Source organism: Simochromis diagramma, unplaced genomic scaffold (assembly GCF_900408965.1).
Source record: "Simochromis diagramma unplaced genomic scaffold, fSimDia1.1 OVJJ01000618.1, whole genome shotgun sequence".
In the NCBI taxonomy this organism is placed as follows: domain Eukaryota; kingdom Metazoa; phylum Chordata; class Actinopteri; order Cichliformes; family Cichlidae; genus Simochromis; species Simochromis diagramma.
The window spans coordinates 9,236,233-9,258,593 of NW_024387423.1; the positions used below are offsets into that span (position 1 = coordinate 9,236,233).

Consider the following 22,361-nt stretch of genomic DNA (forward strand, 5'->3'; position numbering starts at 1 on the left):
CTACAGTGGCATTTAAGTAAGAAGAAGAAAACTTCTGAAATCCCTCGAAAACAATCTGAGCCTCCAGCAGCTGAAGGAAATGAATACTCGCTGCGATTGTTTTGTTGGCTAATTTTATCATAAAAATGTGAAGAACGGACCTCTTGTTGACACAACGTTAACCTTGTGTGTGGGCTTTCATTCTCTTTCACTCTCTCTCTCTCTTACACGCACACACACACACACACACACACACACAAGCACACACAGGCACACAAACACACACACCACACCTCCCACCTCCTCCGCTGGGATCCCAGGATGAAAGACATCATCAGGCGGTCCAGGAGGTTGCAGAAGCCGGCAGCGTCAACCCTCAATGGGCGGCGCACTGACGGGAGGACGGAGGGTGTTTTCCAACTTTAAAAGCACCGGAGCCGGCCCCTCCGACAAACCGCTCTGCGTCACAGACCTGTGGACATTCTTTAAAACCTTCATTGGGTCGAAGAGAGCAAAACTCACCTCAACCAGCCGTACCTGCGCGCCTCTCCTAACCCCCTGTTCCCGTTTCCTTTGGTGCGCAGTCCATCGCCGTGTGGTTCAAAGTTGTACACTCGATTTCCAACGAGTCTTTTTGCGAAATATGCTCCTGTTTAGTGGTTTGTCTAGAGAATCAGTGGTGTTTTGAATACTCTCGTTGCACATTACAGCCTCGCAGCCGGTGAAAGTTGCACATCGCTTGTTGAATGCAGGATACCTTTTGCCTGAGCGTCACTTCCAAGTTCAGCTTTGGAGCAGCAACCGGCAAGGAGCGAGGACTCCAGTTACTTACTTCTCTCGCCGCCGATATGAAGTCTGCAGAAGAAGGTAAAGAACCCTACATGACTGCGCATCACCAGCACTGTACCCCTATATACATACATATATGTATACATATGTATTACCTCGCTTTAGCTGTTTTTTTTTTTTTTTTATTTAAAGATGTATTGACACCAGGTGCTGCAGTTAATGCAAAAATGGAGAGCGCATCAGGGCAAACTCGGGGTTAATCCTTCTGTGAGATAAGATTACTGAGAGCTGTCACTGCATTATACCCTCATATTTTACGTTTGCAAATTTATAGACGTCTTAAATTATTGTCTAAGCGTTTGTTTTGGTAAATATGTTTAATTATAACAAGCTAAAAATATCAAATTCTAAAGAAACGTTTTGGCCTTTTTGATGGTGTCACGATTTACCTCCCCTTGTTCTATTTAAAAAAACAACGCACAAAATAGCACGCAAGTAATACACAAGAAGCAGATAAGCTCAGTTTACATGCACACCATTAGGTGTCTCCAGCTATCTTTGCAGGTGCTTCTCATTATGTGCAGTGAAATATGATGGGGGTTACACTGTTGCTGTCACCTGCGGTCTTTGTTAAGATATTCATGTCAATTTCTCTACTTTACTTCCTTTTTTAAAAAAAATAAATAAATAAAAATTGAATTTTTTCTCCAAATGAGCCAAGTGAGATGTTAAAGTTCAGGGTCAGATAGCCCAGAGGCTGCTAAATATTATTTGCTTTCCCATGCAATCAAAAGCAAACTCTCTATTTATAGCTTTGTGATTCAGAGTGAGAGGGCAAAATCTGATCACAAGTCACTTATAGCCTTAATTCATAGTGGTGATATCACTGGCTTTTGGTGGATTTCAGGAATTTAATTTTGTCTCTGAGGTTAGAGAGGGACGGGTGCAGGCGGTATTATTATTCAGTTCAGTCCCTTGATACTAAGCTTTATAATTTGTAACAGATGTGCGTGTATATACATGTGTTTGTGAGTAAGAGGGAGCACTGTGATCTGTGCATGCAGGGATGCTGGGGTAGCTTGCTTGACAAGGAGACGTGCTTAACCACACACAGCTCCAGCAGTGTGGCGAGGGCTGCTTTAGTGTCACACATAAACTCAGACACGCAGACACTCAAACGCGAGCACACAGACACACACAAACACACACACACAGACCATGCTGGTGTTCTGCCATAGCTCATACTCAGCCATGTGCGATAAGTGGCCCCAGAGTTCTTAGTTCCAGAGGCTGCAGATGACTTTTGTGGGCGACCACCTATCTCTCTATGAGGTCCCGTCACTCTTAGCCCAGCCTAGACCACAATGCCTGCGGATAAACCCGTCCATTCTTTAGTCAGGCTAGTTTGGTTGTAGGGAGAGAATGTGTTTTGATCACAATAGCATAATTGGAAAAAAATTGGGGAGTGCAAAGAGAGCACGCTATAATTTGTGTTTTCAAATTAAATCTGCTTGCACTGCATTTTCAGCACATTGCAAACAACCGGGGAGGCACTGCCTCTTGTTAGTGACTCATTTTGATTTCTCTTTTACTCGCTTCACCCCAACAAAATCTGATCTGCTTTCCCAATTTTGTTATTCGGCAGTTGTGATGCGTGTCACCCGGAAAAGCCAAGTTTCAAGATCATGCAGCAAACAAGAGTGAAAGCCCTGGTGTGTTTGAGTGGGTGTTAGAAGAAGTGAAGTGTGCTGCAGCGCAGTGCACTGATCACACACATTCAAAAGGAAGGGGAAAAAAAAAAACAGCCGCAACTGTAAGCAAAGTCAGTCAGGCCTGAACTGAGGAGGTGTGTCACAAGGGCTAGAGTGGGCAGGAGATTATCATCTGTTCAAACCAGAGAAAAAGAGCATCGGCGAAGACTGAGCTGAATGCTCACTCGCCCTTACTTTGAAAGACTACGATGAGTGGTGCAGAAATGAGTTTTCAGCATGAAGAGCAAGAGTTTGATTTCAACTACATTTTTGAGTACAGCCAAGGTGTCCAGAAGGAAGGGGAGAAAGGTGCGTACTGATCTGCTATTATGACATTGTAATTCTGTGAAGTAGGCTCTAAAGGGGTTTGACATTTAGCCTCTTCTAACCCCGTATAAAAAGTAACTTTTCCAAGTCTGTAGATTTAGTGAATAAGTGTCTCTTATAGTTTTCAAAAGGACGACTTCAATTTAGTTTGGGTTTCTGTCACAATACATGCGCATCTCCTGGAATATTAAACATGTCCTGCGCACGTAGTGTTACTACCTCTGAAAATAGACTCTCATAAGCTAATTTTACCTTGCCTACCCACATATTTTATGTTGTGTGACAGATCTGTCATTTCATGTGATACGCAGTATTGTGGTTAACAAATATCGAATGGTTCAGAGAGGGGAATGCCCTTTGCTGGGTTTCAGACTGAATGGTTTTATTTCTGTAGCTATTTTTACCCTCATTGACGTTATCAATAAAAGGCAGGCGTGAGGTTTACAACTGTTGACACAGCAGCCACCCGTGTCAAGGCTAACTGAAGAGGCATGCCTGCCTTCCAAGCTATCTGGGCTCTATATTGTTGCACTGGACGTGATTTCCTTATGTACCTGCCTGCACTTGTCCTCTGTTTATGTGTGTACCGGTGGTGTATCTGTGTGTAGCGCAAAAGCAAACTCTCCTTGACTTAATCACATGCTCAGAGCGATGCGAGAGTGCTGTCAGTTTTCCACAGGGGAGGGCCTAATTCACTCAGTGAGTGATGCAATCAATCAAATAAAGCATCCATCAGTGCTGCTGGAGGAATTCCTGTAGAGTACATATGACAGCAGGGTGTGCCAAATAAAGCCTTAGATGAACTGATCAAACAAACAGAGTGGCTGCTCGACTTGCGACTACACAGCAGCCTCATACAGTAACCGCTTTGAGATGATTGCTAAGCTTCTCCAGATGTTTATAAAGAAGTGGGCTAGTCAGAATCTGAAAAACATACTGGAGAGATTTGTGTAGGGGTATTGTTCTTAAATGTGACCAGTTCTAGAAATTACATTCCCTCGCAGTTAGGCTATAGTTTTCTCCAAAATTATGTTTAGTCATAGTGTGTTTCACAAATAAATTTTTTTCTACAACATGTTTTCTCAGTTTATTTTTTTACCAAGAAGTTTTGCATTTATCCCTGTGGTATTTCAGAAGACTGGTTAACATTGCAAAACATGACAAATTCAATTCAATTTTATTTGTATAGCACCAAATCAAAACAACAGTCACCTCAAAGCTTTTAATATCATAAAGTAAAGACTCTGTAATAATAAAGAGAAATGCCAACAATCAGACAAACTCCTTTGAGCAAGCACTCGGCGACAGTGGGAAGGAAAAACTCCCTCTTTAGAGGAAGAAACCTCTGGGAGAAACAACAGTGACAACAGCAGCAGGGACAGACACAACTGAGAGGGAGCATGAATACATCAGAATTAGATTGTATAGACTGAAATGGAGGGGCTGAGGCAGAGGTGGCTTTGCAAAGTGACTTCACAGGCAGCTGCGACTTTATGCAAGATGAGGTAGTTTAAATAACATGTTCTATTTGAGATTTCCCAATAAGATGGGAATTAACTTAGCTATCCTCTGATATGGGCTGTTTGGCTTTGAGACCACTGAGCTTCACTCCAAGGCCTGCCAGAACTAATGCTATGCTTGTTTTAAAAATGCAATTTAGTTGTATGGGAATATCATTTTTTTACATTCTGAACTTTGCTCTGGAAAGTAACACATATTTGTGATTCTCTGTTTCTTAAATATACTTCTTATTTTTTCAGATGCATACAGCTACACACCAAACGTCAGCCTGTCTCTTCCTCTGGGTATGGGCAGCCCCTGTCTGGCCACTCAGTACCATACCTTACAGTCCAGTCCAGTCATCTCAGTTTCCTCTTGCCACCAGACGGGATACAGCAGTGACAATCATGCAGCATCAGGTTATTATCTGCCGCACAGCTTGAGACCCAATGGTGCTCCAGCCCTGGAAAGCCCCCGCATTGAGATCACTGCCTACAGCCAGTACCCTGAGGATGAGGTTGAAGAGAGCAGCAGTGAGGACCACATCGTCAAACGGGGGGTCAACTCCATTGTCACACTGACGCTCCCCAATGCAGAGGGGTACCGTGATCCCAGCTGCCTCAGCCCTGCCAGCAGCATTTCGTCACGCAGCTGCAACTCTGAGGCGTCATCCTATGAGTCAGGGTTCTATAACTACGACAACTCCCCGCAGAACTCCCCCTGGCAGTCCCCCTGTGTTTCTCCCCGAGGATCATCCATGCTTCTGTCATGCCCACATGCCAGTGGCCCCGCAGGGTCCCCTCACAATTCACCATCCACCTCCCCTCAAATTGGAGCCGTGGCTGAGGAAGGCTGGCCGGCACAACCTCGTGGCTCTAGACCAAACTCCCCTTCCTACAGTGGAGGCGGTGGAGGCAGCGGTGGCAGCATGGGGAAGAGAAAGTACAGCTTCAACGGCACCTCCTACCATCAAACGCCCTGCTCACCCAACCAGTCAGCGACACCCTCTCCACATGGCTCCCCCAGGGTCAGCGTTACGGATGATAACTGGCTTGCCAACACCAACCAGTACACCAACTCTGCCATCGTGGCTGCAATCAATGCTCTAACCACAGATGGGGTGGTAGACATGGGGGAGGGAATCCCAGTCAAGACGCGGAAGACGATGCTGGACCACTCAGCCTCCATGAGTCTGAAGGTGGAACCTGGAGGCGAGGAGCTTGGTCCTGATGGAGAGCTCTGCCACGAGGACTACCCCTCCCGCCTGGCCCTCAAGAAGGAGAGCTACTGTGGGGGGTTCCTGGATGTGCCTCAGCACCCATACTCCTGGTCTAAACCCAAGCCTTACCTCAGGTAGGCTGAACCAGCTCCTGCTGTCTCAAATAAATTTAGTAATTCTCTATCAAGTACAGTCTAAATGTTCAGAAATTGAAACAGCCAGCAATTTTGCCAAAAGAAAATTGTCTACGTGTCTCTGCTTAAGACAGAATTATGATCCTAACGCTTGGTCTGAGGGTCAGGATTTTCTACATATTACAATTCATCACATTTCATCAATTCCATTTCTCCATTGTTCTCTTTTCCCCCACATTTATAATGTTTTTTATTTATTGTGAGGACAAGATGGTTTTAGTTTTCAATCTTCAAAAAGCAGAGACTCCAATTTACACGCCCTTCACTTCCAAAGGAGTTCCCTTTGAAGATCAGAACTATTTCATAAATCGTATTTCACATTGAGGAGTTGCCCAGCATGCATGTGCCGCCGTTGCCATCGCAACCCTCACACAAATATAACAACGAATACAGTCACACATGCACACACTCAGACAAATAGACTCTTGCACTGAACAATAGTATTGATTTTTGTCAATTGAGCAAAGCGGGGTTTTTTTTCTTTTTGTTCCCTTGTGGCATTTTTCCCCCCCCCCCTTAAGCCAATAACACACTTTCCTGTCGGAAATCAAGTGTTTGATTAAGATACTGAGCAACAGGAAGCAATGGTGACAGGGCTGGCTGAAGGGGAAGCAGCCTGTGAGTTAATCAGCCGGCGCGCTCCACTGGTTTGTCGCGCCATCGGCCCATCTTTTCTCTGTGTAGCTAAAGTGATGTCATGCACTGAATAGGCAGATAAAGTCCTGCGGGGGGAAATCAGTTCATTTTGGGTCAACAAACAGCCCGCAAGTTCCACAAAGATGCCAGAGATTGGTTTCAGTCGAGCCACTCTTCAGGTCAGGGGTTTGCGTTTACCAGGCATCCGGCAAAGAGAAATATTGTCTTGCACATGTTTGTTTTGGTTTAGATATCTCCACGGTGTTCACATGGGAAGCTTTGACTCCCCATCAGGAGAACAATGATGTTGAGGGAGGCCAGCTGTAGCTCTGAGAAAGAGATATCATGCTCCCAGGCAAGGTGTGTGGCTGACATTGTTCCATAACACCATTGTCTTCAACACCAGCTTTTTGTATTTTAGAATTTTACAGTTATCAATTTAAAATGGAATTATATATACATACATATACATATATATATATATATATATATATATATATATGTATGTATGTATGTGTGTGTGTGTGTGTGTGTGTGTGTGTGTGTGTGTGTGTGTGTGTGTGTGTGTGTGTTAAAAAAGCTGCCTGACTGCCAGGCGGTGAGAGATTTGTTTTTGTGCCCCAGAACTGTCTTTCCTCCTACTGTCACTTTCTTAACTCGCTGCGTCTTTTTCCACCTGCCACACCATAATGCAAAACATGCTGCGCTCTAACCAGGGCACATTTGTCTCTCATTTATTTTTCACAAAAAGAAAAAAAAAAGGGGGGGGAAGCGGGGGCCACTAATTATTACCCAGACCCAAGGAATTACACGCAGTCGGGGGATGACTTCAATTGATTAGATTAGAGACCATGATGAAATGGAGAGGGCTCAAGCCAGTTGGATTACAACAAAGTGTCCCAATTTCAGGCTAATTTAAAGCAAGTTTAGTTTAGATTCAGATTTCTGGATCCTTGGAGGAAAAAAAAATATGGTAGTTCATACTTTGGCAAATTAGATGAAAACCAAAATAGAGAAAACAGAATGTACATAAAAAGACAATCATTTGCCATATGTCTTCATTTATTTGTTCCAAGCAAAGTGGAAACGTATAACTCACTGTTCTTTCAGGAAAGAAAAAGCCAGACACTGGGGGTTTTAGCCCAGAAAGGCAAAATCTTTGGACCGTGTAAATGTGAATTCACTATCCTGTTGAAAGGTGGGAATGATACATAGTGTTATTCTCACCTAATAACAATCAATGTGTCATGTAATTACAGCCCATCTTTGCCAGCACTTGACTGGCAGCTTCCATCCTGCTCCGGCCCTTACAACCTACAGATAGAAGTGCAGCCAAAGTCCCACCACAGGGCCCATTATGAGACTGAGGGGAGCCGAGGAGCCGTGAAGGCCTTGTCTGGAGGACACCCTGTGGTACAGGTATGCTGCCAGCACTAATGTTCAAACAACAAATGCTGCTGCTGTGCACTTTTGTATTTACCCAGAGACAAAGTTAGCTTTGTAGTTTTAGACTGTGCAATAATTTGCTGTCATTACAGCCTGAGAGGTAACAAGTGCATGCTGATTAACAGCAGTTTTCTATCCAACGCCAATCTGGTGACATGAACGTCTGGCTGTTGCTTATTTTATGACAGCATGTAGTCACAGAGCAAAGTCAACACAGCCCTGACATTTCTTTCATTAGTCACAACGTTGATGTTCGTTTGCTTTTTTCTTTTTTTTTTCTCTCTCAACGAAATCAGATTTGGTTGGTTAGACTGTGTTTAAATACAAACTACTGTATGCGACTGCTGCTCAAACCATCCAGAAATGATTAGCTACAGTAATCTTTTAATGCTGTTTTTGGCAAATCAGATTCCAAATATTGGAATAATGAGTGTGATTTGAGCACAGTGCCTCTATCTGTTAAGATTAAAATGGATCTATTATGATGACTTTCAGCTCTAGCCACTACTAAAATGGATTTGCAAGATTCACAGGCAGTGAACCCTGGTACGGCCCCCCAGCTTACTCAGTATATGAATCAAGCTGTTTTAGCTAACTTCCCTCTGCTTTTGAGCTCTCTTACCTCCCATTTGCTGCTTTGAAGAGCAGATGGATGGAGCTTCTGCACTTACAGATCATTTTATATGTCATTACACAACCAAAGATTATAAAATGGCATTACGGATGAGGTCACTCTATTCTACACACAAACCACATGCACAGAGATAAAAAAAAAAAATAATTAAATTTGTCTAACTAGTCAGCTAGCTTAAAAAAATGCAGGCCTTTCTTGTAACTTCTGACAGCAGCTGTGCAGCACTTGCACACTGCAGGCGGTATATCTCAGCATTTTCTTGTATGCTGCGTTTTTAAATGTTCCCTAAAGCTGACAGTGAATCTGCTGCTGTAATAAGTCACTCTGACCAGCAGCAGTGCATGCTGACTGGAGGAGAAGCGTCGCTCCTCGCTATTGTATTTGGCAAACACTTAAGGAGCACACGTCAGTCTCACCAGCGGCACAGCACAGAGCTCCTTTCTCAGCTCCGCTGTCATCACGCTGTGCTGACATCTCAGTTTACACAAGGTGGGGATTTAGTCGTGTGTGCATGTCCTTAAGGTAAACTTGTCTTTGAAGCAGCTTATTTGCATTTAAACTGTATCTATCCTACTAACTATATGAATATTTGCTGGCTCTGTCAGAGAGGGGATTGAATGGTTTTAGATGGCAGATAGCCTGCTTTCCATGCAGCTAGACTCTGCAAGCCTAAAAAAACACACACAAAAAGTTCCTGGAACTATAAAGTTTAATTGGTGGTCCATCCTTAGCTTTAAATGTTGTTAGCGCCGCAGCTATTTTGTAAATAGATGTTGTCAGCACACTCTGGTCTGCACAATGTCAAATGCATTTGACAGCTGTTGGCCAATGTTGTGTTATAAAGACGCCTGTCAACCTGCAGGTTTTTTCTGTAAATACAGGTAATTATTCCGCTTCTTTACAAGCCTTTGAATATCAACATGCAGGTGAATCAACACTTTACCCCTCACAGTTCACTGTGCTACAGTAAGAGGCCCAGCAGACTCAGGCTCGTTTTGATTTTAGGTCACGTCACTTTCTGACTTGCTCTCTCTCGGGGGCCGAATAGGAACTCATAAATAACACTCCTGAGTGTCTTTACACGTGGCCCTGTCAATATTCACGCTCATGATTTGATTCTGTTATTTAAAATCGCCCATTTAGCGCCAACATTCTGAGGATATTCCCAACCCTCGCTGAGCGCCCTGACCAAATATTATATGAAAATACGATGACAGATGCTTTTCCATCACACCTGCTTGCTTGCTCACATACCTCACATTTTCTTTTCTTGGTGAGGAGTGATTTATGACCCCGATATTGCCTGTGCAGTCAATTGGGATATCTTGAGGGTTTCATAACAGTGGAAACCACTCCGAGCATGGCAGTTGGCAGGAAGATGAATCTATGAGGATTAGGCAATCATGTGTACATGCTGGAGGGTAAAGGATAGAAGAAAAATGTGGTGTTTTTTTTTTTTTGTTTTTTTGAAAACCTGACTTTTTTACTCCTAGGCACTCCCTTTGTCTTTGTTGTGGTGATGTGAAGAAATTGTGTTGTTACAATCTCGGAGGATAGGGCGCGTGGTGTAGTCCCCAGTGCCCTGAGGTAATGAGTGGCAGGCACTGGATGGGTGAAGTGCAGTCAAGGAGAATGAGTCAATAATGACACAAGGGCACGAGTGTAGGAAGAAGCTAAGGCAGTGTGTGTGTGTGTGTGTGTTCTTCATGATTCTTGAGACTGGAGAGAAGGAAAGAGAAGGGGCAGAGGGAGTCACCAGGCAGCTGTGGCTTGGCTTGCCTGCCCCAAGAGATGCTCTGTATCCTGCTGATTAGGACCTGAGTAGCCCTGAGGTTGGCTAAGCATGACAGTGGTGCACGGGAGTCAGTACCCATCAGAGGCCACCTCCTCTTTCCATGCACCGGTGCCTCTCTGCCTCCCTGGTGGGCCCGAGGCTGTCACTCCCTGTGAACCGTTCATCCTTCAACCATCTCCCAAATCCACACCAGCAGGCCTACCTCGGTTAAAACCCAGCCATCTACAACTCTATTGTTTTTTTAGGTCATGGATGATCAGACACACGTGCTATGAGCAATCGTGACATGTGTGTTGGAAAGCAGTTCTGGATGAACCCCCCACCCAAAAAAAAGAAAAGAAAAAACAGCAAGATGATGAAAAACATACAGGGATACACAGGTTCCACACTGACAAAGTACTCCGTAGAGAGAGCGGCTAATATACAGTGAAACCAAGACGCTCGTGTGCACATTTACTGCTGTCTTGTTTTTCCTTGACACACAGAGGTGTTTATGTGATGGGTGGTTGCACAGAGAATGGAAGGTCTTTGCTCCAGTCATACGCCAATGAAAACCCTGGCTTACCATGACTCCCTAGCCTTTCACCATTTGCACCAACTCGTCTCATCAGTTTCCATTCCAAATCAAGGTCATCTATTCTGAAGTCAGACACCAACCCTACCTCCTCTCCTCTGCATCTCCAGCCTTTTAACCCCCTCTCTCATCACCGGTCCACTCTGTGACCCCCGCTGCTGCTTTTCCACTTTACTTACTGCATCAGACCACAACACCATTAAGGGGATCTAGGGTACTCTAACAGTTCCTCTCACACTCTTCCAGACTCTCCCCCTTGCTTTACCACAGCTGTGTTTAATGTCTGACGCCGTGCTCAGGAAAAACCAACAACCTGGTCTACCTTTACTTAAAATATAACCGCAACACTGATTTATTTGGTTGTTTGTTTCTTCTTTTAACTGAGCAGACCATTTAAAAAAGACAACTGCAATTGTAAAGTTTTCATTGACAATAGAGTGACCGATCTAACATGAGTTGAGATCAAGATGTTGCAACAGCTTTCAAGTTCAACCACAGACAGGAAAACAGACATCCGCCAGGCCCTTGGTAACAGCAAACAACACCTGTGGAGAATTAAACCTGTCCTGCAGCACACAGAGCAGAATTGCTTATGGCTAATTCATATAGGATAATCACTGGCCTGTAAGGCTTTCACCCCCCACACACATACATGCACTTTCTCATTAAGTTTAAAGCAGTAACACACATGTGTAATTTCAGGATGTGGCCATCATCCCTATTAACGTGTGCGTGACTTAATACTCATCTCTCTTCCTCTGCAACTTTATGTAATGCACATCAAATTTGCAGTATATTTCCGCCATGATGACATGAAAGACTTAAGCAAACACGTGCTCGGGTTTTTCGCATGTGCGGTTTCACCTTGGGATCTGGTCCTTGCTGGCTGCGTAATGTCTCAAAAGAAGAACACCCTGATCTACAGCACTCCATACTGTAGCTGCTAATTGCTCATTAAATCTACCGCTGCCTTATGTTTGATATTCAAAAGGATTGGTGTACCCTGTAGTGCTGTTAGAGCTTAGTCAAGGCTATTATTTGCTGCCCAAAGGGGCATTTATGCCACTCTCAAATTGTGGTTCTCCATCTGCGGGGTTTCCCTTACACTGGTATTGGGCTGCCACTAATTACAAGTTAATAACAAGTGGAAAAAGTTGAGGGATGTGTACATCGTTTTCACTGGTTTGAGGTGACAACCAAACCGCAGATTTATGAGGTAAGATAAGAGTGGGTAATCTGGCTACTTAGGGGCATAGCAGTGATCTGTGCTTCATCCTGCACAAATTTTCTGTAGGCTTTAATGATGGGTCTTATGAATGGCTGATAAAATCAAAATTTAAAACAATGTTATTTGACATAAAATTTGGACCTTTATTAGTCTAGACATGGGCCTGTGCTCAAAGCTACACCCTCAATACTCGAAGTATTAGTAAAAAAAATTAAAACTTTAAAGGATATAGCTGTTTGGTTGCTTATAAAAGTTGCAGCATGTGAAGCCATGGAAACAGTGCACATTAAAGGATTGCATATGTTGCGTTATGCATTCAATATGAGACACGGGAGACATTAGAGGGTCAGGGGGGCGATGGAGTAAAGTCTGGAAGGAGAGACAGCGTGGATGAGTGTACGTCTAATTGGGTACAGCAAAGGCTGGCTGGTGTGAGTGTGTCAGCACTTGACAGAGAGGAGAGCGTGATAATGGGAAAAAGCCTGCATCTGCTGTTGTAGTTCTCCTCCCCCCTCAACCCCTCCTCTGCTGCTTCCAGTTGTCTTCTCCCTCTCCCCCCCCGATTCTCTGCGCCACGTGGACTTCTACGAGTCATGACATTTCTCCAGGCGGTGATGAAATCACCACAGAGGGATAGAAGGCAGCCTTCACTGCGGGGCCTGTGAAGTGTATTCACACTCAATTTCTAGCCAGGCCAGACAAATCTAATTTACCACCAAGTCATTATTAAACTTTAAATGTTCAAATCCCCACTTTGAATGGTTGCAGCAGCATTAAGAATGTCACTTTTACTAAAGAAGCTGAAGGATAAAATCCACTGTGAAAAATACATTATATTTATTGGAATAAAAACACCCTCTGTCGCTATTTGATCACATGTGACTTTCATTGAGTGAAGCAAATAAGAAAATGGGGGGGAAGAAAGAAAAGAAATAAACTGGGGCTGTCTCCCAAGGACTAAAGCTTTCTGTATTGCTGATGGAGCTGAGAAGACCCAAAGGCAGATGGGAGCTGAATGGCGGTGAGCACCCAGAATGTGCCCTCCTCTTCTCTATTTATCATCACAACTGACCTAGACAATACAGCTGCACGCTATTATGCAATTAATGCCTCAGCTGCCATGGTCGCGATGTTTTACTTGAGCGTCGGCTCTCAGAAATCGTTTCATACAACAAGCTGACACAGTGGCAAAAGCTGGCACCGCGAACAACTGCCTCAATGTAAGACTGGTTTCAGTGAATGATCTCAAAATAAACATATAGTGAGCGTTCAGCCCGATGGGCCATATTTTACAGCAAGAAGAAGCTCATCTGGTCAAAATTAGTGTCTCTCTCACAGACAGCGTCAGACACAAATGCAAAGCTGAGGTCGCAGGTGTTTAAGTTCTGTCTACACAGTCTTGACTCCCCCTGTCTTAATTCCCACTTTGAGAATAAAATGAAGAAGTGAATTTTTCACTGTGCGTGTGGCGTGCAGTTGAGGGAGCATCGCAGGAGTTTAGCAGAGGTGAAGGAGTGGGATGGGGGGAGACTGTAGCGAGAGGGTCAGGGGAGCACATATGGTAAAGGTATTGAGTGAGGTCGCTCAGGGGGGATCACGCTGCCTTCGTTTGCTGCTGGGAAGAGCAGCGTCACCACGAGGACTACCTGACCTCATTAATCACTTCCTCCTTTTGAGCGAGGATGCCGCCGCCATTGCCGTGCGCTACAGCAGGATGAGAGGAGCGAGAACCTCCTCTACCTCCCGCTTCTTTTGTGGCCCTCGCCACGTGGCGGCTGAGGTAATGTTTTGGAGGTCAAAGAGAAATCCAAAGAAGTCCATCGCCGCAGATGACACGGGTTTGTAGTGCGACTGCCAGCGTTTTATTAAATCACAAGGCAACGTCATGCAATTTAACGCTCCGATGTTTCAGATTTGTACCTCATGCTCCACCGTGGCCCTCCTCTGATTCAATGCGCCCGTAACTGGTAGCATGTGTGGCTATGGATAATTACTTCTGGTGACACCATAAGTAAAATATAACAAGGGAACAGCGTCTGCCGATGAGATCACTCTATAGATGAAGTGGTCCCTTGAGATGCCAAGACTTCAAGAAGCTCCTGACCTCGGCCTAACTCACTGATGACTAGCATGTGTGACTAGCTCCAGGTCAAGACAGCTGCTAGAGACACTATGGGGAGCTCAAGAGAAAAAATATGATGGTTGGAACTGGAGATGAATGACAGCCTTAGTCTTACCACTCCCTCCGCACTCCCTCGATATCTGAATCAAAGACCAAGCCAGATAACCACCGGTGCTTAGGTTATTGAAGCATATGGATATATAATCTATTCCCGTGACTGGTCATATTCTATTCCTATTCAAGATAATTAATAATGAAAATTGTGTAACAGAGACCACAAAGAGCACATCCTCTGCCTTGTCTTGCATCCAGCAGAGCTGTCATCAAGTGCTGACCAAGGCCATTTAATCCTTGTCTTTATTATGAGACCAAATGACTTTTGATACTGTATCCAGACAAATCTGCTCTCAAATCAAAGGCCTTAGGTGTCGATGACACTGTGGTACTAATTTCCACAGACACCCAATCAGGTTCAAAATAACTTTCCAGTCTTATACCAGTCTTGCTCTTCTTTACACCACCCCCCACCCCCCCAATTCCTGCCTGCCCTCTCAAAGGTAATTATAAACCCATTAATCAGATTATGTCATAGGTTACATGTGGTCTTCATTTCATTATATGACTCAGTCTGTTAGATAAACAACAGGGGTCTTTTATTCCATTTGACGTTACCACTGTTTTCACTCGGATGGAGCTCAAACAAAATTGGTCTGAAGCGGTGCGCTGGAGTAATTGACCAATTTGTGGGATTTTTCAGATGGTCATGGCTTGTTGAGCCTTGGTCTTAAGTAACTGATCCCTCACAGTAAACGTCACATGCGGTCAAGTAGCCACCTGGGTGGATCTGTGGAGGTCCACCCGATCAGAAGTTAGGCTTTTTGGGGTTTTATGTATACCAGATGGATTCAGCGGCTTCTTGATAGTGTTTAGGTTTGGAGAGATTTCTAAGCCATAGGAACAATTTGCATTACAAAGAGAAACTATATCCTGGGAGGTCTATGGTGTTAAGACTCGGCCACGCTAGAAATAACTTGGTTAGTGGATTATTCTGGTCAGAAATCATTCACAAAGTATCAGTTGCCCTTCACCACATCTTGGAATTTAAAGCATTGCCTGCATTTGAATGTTTTTGAGCCATTACACACTTGGTTAAATGATCGAATGATGTTACTTTAGACACAGACAGAAAATTATACCGGGACATTGAATTTAAATTGGCAGTTACAGTTTATATTTGAAGTACATTTGAACCCAAATTCAACAGTGTGCACAGGCATGGATTATTTTTCCTTTTTTTGAAGATTTGATCTTTTTATTAGCTAAGCAGTAGCGGCTAATGGCAGGCTGCTAGAGGAAGTGGTAGTTGTTTGAAGTGGTGGTTCTGATACAGGAGTCTCTTTCATCACAGTGGGACACAGTCTGCGCTCTTTAATGGAAATCATAATGCATGTTCATAACTGCCCAAAGGTAAAGGGGCTGGAACACGTCTGCACTCCCTGCTTCATGAGCATTCAGGCGTAAAGTTTTAATAAGTTTAATAGCTAACTGTGTGTTGATAATCGTCACAGAAAAACCATTGATTTGTACTGTTTATTTCTTTATTTTGAACAGTTTAAGTAAGAGTTTGAGTTTTGATTTCATCTATTTGATGCCCTCCGTTATACTGGAAACATTTTCCCAGTCATCTCCTTAAGTATCAGCTGTGAAACTTTTATCAGTCTTTGTCTCTGTGTTTCCTGCTCAAACACCCAGAAACAATAAAAAATCTTTTGATTTCTCTTCCTAAAGGAATGTAGAAAAGAACAGCAGACCACTGAGAGAGAGCCTCCAATTAACCAGAAAAAAACAAACAATGAAAAAGAGCTCATGTTCACAGCTCTTCTGCCTGGTCAAAGCTATCAATAAAGGTTCCTTTAACAGTTGCTAATGTGCGTCCAGTCTCGATTTCCTAAATGAGGGGTTGCCTGAGATGGAGGTCTTAAAACCTGATGTTGCCTTTTACCTGGGTCTCTTTGTTCTCTTGCCAGCTTTATGGCTACATGGAAAGCGAGCCGCTCACCCTGCAGCTGTTCATAGGGACCGCAGACGACCGCCTCCTGCGACCACATGCCTTCTACCAGGTCCACCGCATCACGGGCAAAACCGTCTCCACCGCCAGCCATGAAGTCATGCAATCCAACACCAAAATTCTGGAGATCCCTCTGCTGCCTGAGAATAACATGAGAGCTATGTGAGTGCTATCCACGCTTTCTTCCATTAACTTCAAAACACAAGCAGAAATGTGCACAATCTCTTTCTTTCTGCACCTTTCTCTTTGTTATATCTCTATAGGATGAGAATGCTTATTGATAAATATTCTTGAGCTTTCACTTCAAAACAGGCCTTCAAATTTGAGTTCCATGCTTTTACCCCAAGAGATGCACACACGTTAAAGAAAAAGCAAGCGCCGAGTTCATGGGTGCTTTAATTCGGCTCAGTGTGGATATGGCCAGTTTGAGGCTTGCACTTGGAGTGCTGTGATCCACCAGAATAATGTGGTCCCGTTACACTTGGCTTGGTCAACATATTCCACCGAGACAAATATATGAGGCGAATTAGAACATCCCAACTGAACTAACAAGTCTGGTGAAAAGAATGATTTGGGCTTGGAGGGCAATTAGTCACATTCATGTAGCCTGCAGTACCCAAAGCAAACAATAACTTTATTGGCCTGTTTGTATTAAGACCATAACTGCCAATTCTGATACCAATTTAGCAATGTCAACTGATTACTACTAAAATAAGCAATTTTAAAATTAGAAATGTATTTTGTATTGTTAGTTTTGTATTTTCAATTGTTCCTTGACCACCTGGCTGGCGTGCACAATGAAAAAACAAAACAAAAAAACAACAAAATGGATCCAACCATCATGGAAGCCACTTTATGCACACCTGTGTTTTTCTAATGGGTCAGAAAGTCTTCTGAAAAATCAACATCGTCATTTGCTGGACAGCAGTGGCCGTCTACTGCACCATAACCAAACAGAAACTTCTGGAACAGAGATATGTCAGTGTCATTCGTGAAGCAGCTGGCGCAACAGTAGTCTTTCACTTTAATGAATGAAACTAGTAGATCTGCTCTGTAAAGTTTAAGTTAGGCCGGTCATCTTATATTTTAGTCGTTTTACACCGTAAAAAGTTCATAAAATGGTTTATTTTTATGAAATTAAACTGGACATAAATTATTTCATGTGTCACATATCACATATGTCACATAAACAGTGTAGCCAAGAGATAAAAAAACAAATAGCTTTTTTTAAATGACAAAAAGTGTCATAAGTGTCTGACCTCAATGTTCAGACTCAAGGACAAAGTTTTGCTGTACTTGCCTACTAAGTCCACGAGGTTTTGGGGCAACACAGGATTTCTAGAGAAAGTCTGGAGGCTGTTAAAGAAAAAATAAAAAAGATGGATGAAGAACTAATCTTGACACTGAAGGGGAAAAGATAGGCCTAATCTAACATTGGTAAATAATAGAAAGTTGTTTGCTTTAGCATGGTGGCATGATGATGATTCATCACATCTGATCAAAAGTTTCAAACCCAAAATAGTGTGAAACATGTTTTAGAGTCAAGTCAAAATAAAGTAAGAGAGGGTTTAGTGATTCGGACTTACAGTGGAGACCAGGATTAAGTCTTTGTCACCGAGCTGCTGGATGATACGAGCAAGGCAAGTTTAAACAGTTTACTGCAGGTAACTTCTACCATCTGTACTGATTAACATAAAAACGGGGACCACTGTCTAAAATTCTGTGCTGCAGGTGGACCAAATTTACAGCTTAACTCAGCATAGAAGAAGTACTGAATGAAACAAAAAAAAACTAATCACCTATTTATTCATAGCATTAAAAAATCGATGTTTTTGATGTAGTTTTACATGTAAACTTGCTCCATCTAAAGGAGCAGAGCATCTGTTTTCTAGGGCTGAAAAGTCAGGCTCGGGTTCTGTCTTCCTCCCTCTAGACTTTCAGTAAGCCAATGGCTCTGCTCTGCAGTGTATCCAGGCAGTAGCTCCTGTCCTGGGGCTCCGTTTAGACTAGGCAGCAGTGAATTTATTGGACTGTGGCCCAGAGCTGTGTGTTGTTGGTAAAGCCACTGTATCTTAGCACAGGTTACATAAGGCAATTACCTCTTACTGTTTATTCGTCACCATTTAGACTTTAAGTGCGTATGTGTTTTTAAATGAAAAGCATATAGGTGATGCATCTCTATGACACAGGTTCATGTTTGTATAAATGTTGGGGATCATGAAGATTTATGGGACATGAGAGTTTCCTGACCGGACAGTGGCCCTCTTTGGCAAAGCGTAGATGATTTTAATATTTGTATTACATTACAATATCATTTCCAACAATACCTCAATATCCTTCATATTGTAGCATATTAAAGCATACTGTTGGCCTGTTTTGCTTAATGTGTCCCCTAGGCTATGATTTTATACCAAACCAAACGTTCAAGAGGAAGTTTTTTTTTTCTCTCTTTTTATTGTCAGCGCACAAGAAGAGGAGTTAAAGTTTTGTATTTCTTCCTGACTATCTAAACAGTGAAAGATGGAGAAAAGTCTTTAACTTTCTCTCTCCACCAAGCTGTTAAAAAGTTGCCTTGATAATGCAGAATCCATCTCGCTGTGCACACGCCAGCTATCATTTGTGTGGGATGCAGACACTCAAGAACTGCAGTCAAACTTTCAGAAAGCTTCAATCTGTTTTTTTTCCCTTTCCGCTTCTAAGATGTTTTATCTTCAAGCACACCAACCACCTCTGCAGATTCTAACTACTATAACCTAATAAGCGAGAAAGCGTTCATAAGAGGATGACGGTTATGACTAGAGTAACTTTATTATGCCCATCATCTTGCTCTTGTTTAAAACCACAGACTGGTGGCATATTAGTAGAAAGCTGTGAAACCTTGACTCGTACTCTGAGTGGATCTGTGGTGGTTTTCATATGCTGTCATTTGGTCATCTTGTCTGCTAAAAGGTAATGGTTCATTTGAGTGATCGCCTTTAATTCTATAATGCAGTGTTTCTCTCCTGATGAAAATGGTGCGTTTAACGTCCCAGTCGCTGGTAGATAAGGGCTCACTGAATAGTTTGATGAGCTTGAAACTGATTTAGGTCGTATGCTACAGCTTTTTTATTTATTTTTTGCCGTCACTACATCTTGACCTAGTTACAGATGTGGATCTAGTAAATTTGGGCAAAACATCAAGTTTGTATGTTGATAATCCCTGTGGAATTGTAGGCTATGACTAATATCTGCAGTCCCTCCGCTCTTTCCTACCATGCTATCTGCAACCACTGCAGGATTTTTCATAAAAACAAGGTTGCTACTGCCACAAGGGTTTGTTTAAAATCCAAAAGATTTGGTTTAACATATTTTAACTCTGTCTAATATGTTTGGGTTCGTTATCTTCTTTTTCCTCAGTGTCAGTCGATCATTTCATCTAGATTTCCATAGGTTGGTTAGCAGACATACGGCATCCTAAGTTTCTGATAGTGCCAAATTGTCATCATATGTTATGTTAAAGTGCAAGATAGTTAGAACACCAAAACACCAATCCTTTATGTTGCTCGTTTTTCAGTGCTGATAAGCAGCGGGTAGTCAGCATGACTGTATCTGTTATTTTTCTTTTCTTTGAATTGTACAAACCAAAGTCAAGGGAAAAATGGATTGGTATAAAACCTGACATTTACCATGTTCCAGGAATCGCTCCCAAAAAGCTACCATGTAAAATAATTTAAATGCCAAACCATATCCCATCTGTATTCTCTCACTTTTTACCAGCCACACTAGTTTTATGTAAATTTATGAAAGGCCATGCCTGCGAATGAATGCCCTTTTTCCACTAAGAAAAGGGAAAGAAACTCTACACCTTTACCTCCCAAATTGTGAAATGAAATAAATAAAGAGAGACAGCTTAAAAAGGGGGCTATTAGCACATGTGGCAATGATTAACAGCGGTTTTAAACCCAAAACTCATGAAGTGAATGGTGTGAACGGACAAGGCAGGCTCGGTGTACTCCTACAGAACGTGTGTGATACTGGTAAGCCATGGTGCGCTCAGTCCAGATTTCTCTGAATACTTGGACCACTCTGGCCATTTAAAACCGTGATGCAAACTCATTAATGTCCAACTTTTCCTTTGATGACATGCTGGATTAATAATGACACAGTCATGCTCTGATAAACTTCCAGTGCATGATCTGTAACACCAGTGGGGACTTCACTGCTGGTCCCGATGCGTAGCAGCTATTTTCGATTTCACAGCCAAGAGTAAATCAGATAGGCTCCTGTTTCAACCCTTGGTCGCACTTTTCCATGCTTTTGCATCCCGTTGAAAGCTACCCTCTGTGACTCAGGGTGTGGAACAGAAGAGAAAGAAATTGGTGCTTTCTTGAAATGCTGTAATAGAAATTGTTCTGGCTTGGAAAAAGTAAACAGTGAACTTCACCTTTCCGTCACCTTTGCCTGTGTAATGTTGTCTCGGGGATATAGTCTTCAATTGTGCGTGTGCTTTTCTCCGTTCTAGAATTGATTGTGCGGGAATCCTGAAGCTGCGTAATTCAGACATTGAGCTTCGCAAAGGGGAAACGGACATCGGACGTAAAAACACACGTGTGAGGCTTGTGTTTCGCGTGCACATCAACCAACCCAATGGCAGGACCGTGTCCCTACAGGCCACTTCGAACCCCATTGAATGCTGTAAGTCTTACACACACACACAGACAAACACACGCACAGAAATAAACACAAAACCTGGCATGTCTTTTCTGTTGGCTTTGCACTCAGGTGGCATCTATTGTTGTAGTCCAATAAAGTGAGCTACTATTTTATTGCCTACTGGAGCAAATTCAGTGCATCTGCACCCAATAAGCTTTATTTGATCAAAGGTCTTTGCCAAAGCAATAGATGCATTGTGCACGATGCCAAACACACGTGCTATCTATCTTAAATTCACATTTTACGACTGAATGCACAAGTTATTTTGGTAACACTACCCCATTAGCGCAGGTTTCACAAAGGTCGTTTGCCAGCCCCACTTTTTGGCACGGTTGAGTGAGCACATTGAAAGAAACCTCTGTTCTCTTTGTCATTCATTTGTGTATGAGGGGTGTGATGTTATTTGCGCCCAAGGAAGCCAGTTAGACTCAGATTGTGAGACAGAGCTTGCGTTATAGTTTATGGTCCAAAGTGGAGGTTAATCTGAGTTGGTGCATCATATTTAAATGTGAAGTTTAAAGTTATTTAAAGCGCAGATTTATAAATAAGATCCACAGATGCAAGGTGATACTGTATATCTATACGGCTGTGAATGTGGTGACCGAATTCTACAGGTCAGAGGTGACTTGCTGGCATCACTTCATGCAAAGCAGAGGCAGGTGGTTGGCCATAACAACCATGAAAATATTGTTTTGATCATTTGTGCGCCTTTTTTTCAATGTCATTTAAAGAGCAGCTGTTGGCTGCAAACCTCTTAGCTAGGGGGTCATGAAATCATCATAATAAAGTTGATAAGCCTGTTTCCCTAACCAAGAACTGCTGTTTTACTGGCTGTGAGCTGGGCTTGTGCTTCCCGGGGTAGTTGGGGATCAGGCGGTGTATTAGTGTAATCTTGCGCACCATTTTGAAACCTGTGTTTGTGTGTCTCTTTCAACAGCCCAGCGTTCGGCTCAAGAGCTTCCCTTGGTCGAGAAGCAAAGTATGGACAGTTGCCCTGCCACGGGAGGCAAAATGATACTTCTAAACGGACTCAACTTCCTGCCCGAGTCCAAGGTGGTATTCGTGGAGAAGGCCCAGGGTAAGCTGCAGTCACCGGGCCATGTTTACCGCATTTCAATTTCCCTTTTTAATACCCCTTTCTTTTCTTTCTCCCCCACTCTCATCAGTTGCATTTTCTTAGTCTCTCCTCCCGTCAAAATAGAGCAAGACTTGCCAGCGAGCCACATGTGGTGTGCATTAGGCCACTATATTTTTAACCAAAGCGTATTTACATTTGCTGAAGTTTCCATTGCCTGTTCAGCGGCGCTCGCCACAAGTTAAGGAATGAATCACAACCAGGGCATGTGCAACGTCTCTTTCTCTCACTTTCCCTCTTTCCCTCGCTATCCGTACCTCCCTGACTCCCCC

At 43.1% G+C, this 22,361-nt stretch overlaps 1 protein-coding gene across 2 annotated transcripts in view; it reads left to right on the plus strand.

Annotated features, from left to right (window-relative positions):
* The first annotated feature begins 271 nt into the window (after positions 1-271).
* LOC120722185 (nuclear factor of activated T-cells, cytoplasmic 1-like) overlaps positions 272-22,361 on the plus strand; it is a 59,364-nt gene continuing 37,274 nt past the window's right edge. Inside the window, exons 1-7 of one of the 2 annotated variants that reach the window (XM_040013065.1) lie at positions 272-846; positions 2,414-2,828; positions 4,607-5,699; positions 7,655-7,814; positions 16,222-16,424; positions 20,764-20,936; positions 21,892-22,032. In XM_040013065.1, the coding sequence (XP_039868999.1) occupies positions 2,729-2,828; positions 4,607-5,699; positions 7,655-7,814; positions 16,222-16,424; positions 20,764-20,936; positions 21,892-22,032 (1,870 nt within the window). In that variant the 5' untranslated portion in view covers positions 272-846; positions 2,414-2,728. The remainder of the gene's footprint in view (positions 847-2,413; positions 2,829-4,606; positions 5,700-7,654; positions 7,815-16,221; positions 16,425-20,763; positions 20,937-21,891; positions 22,033-22,361) is intronic. The other variant, XM_040013064.1, reaches the window with a different exon arrangement.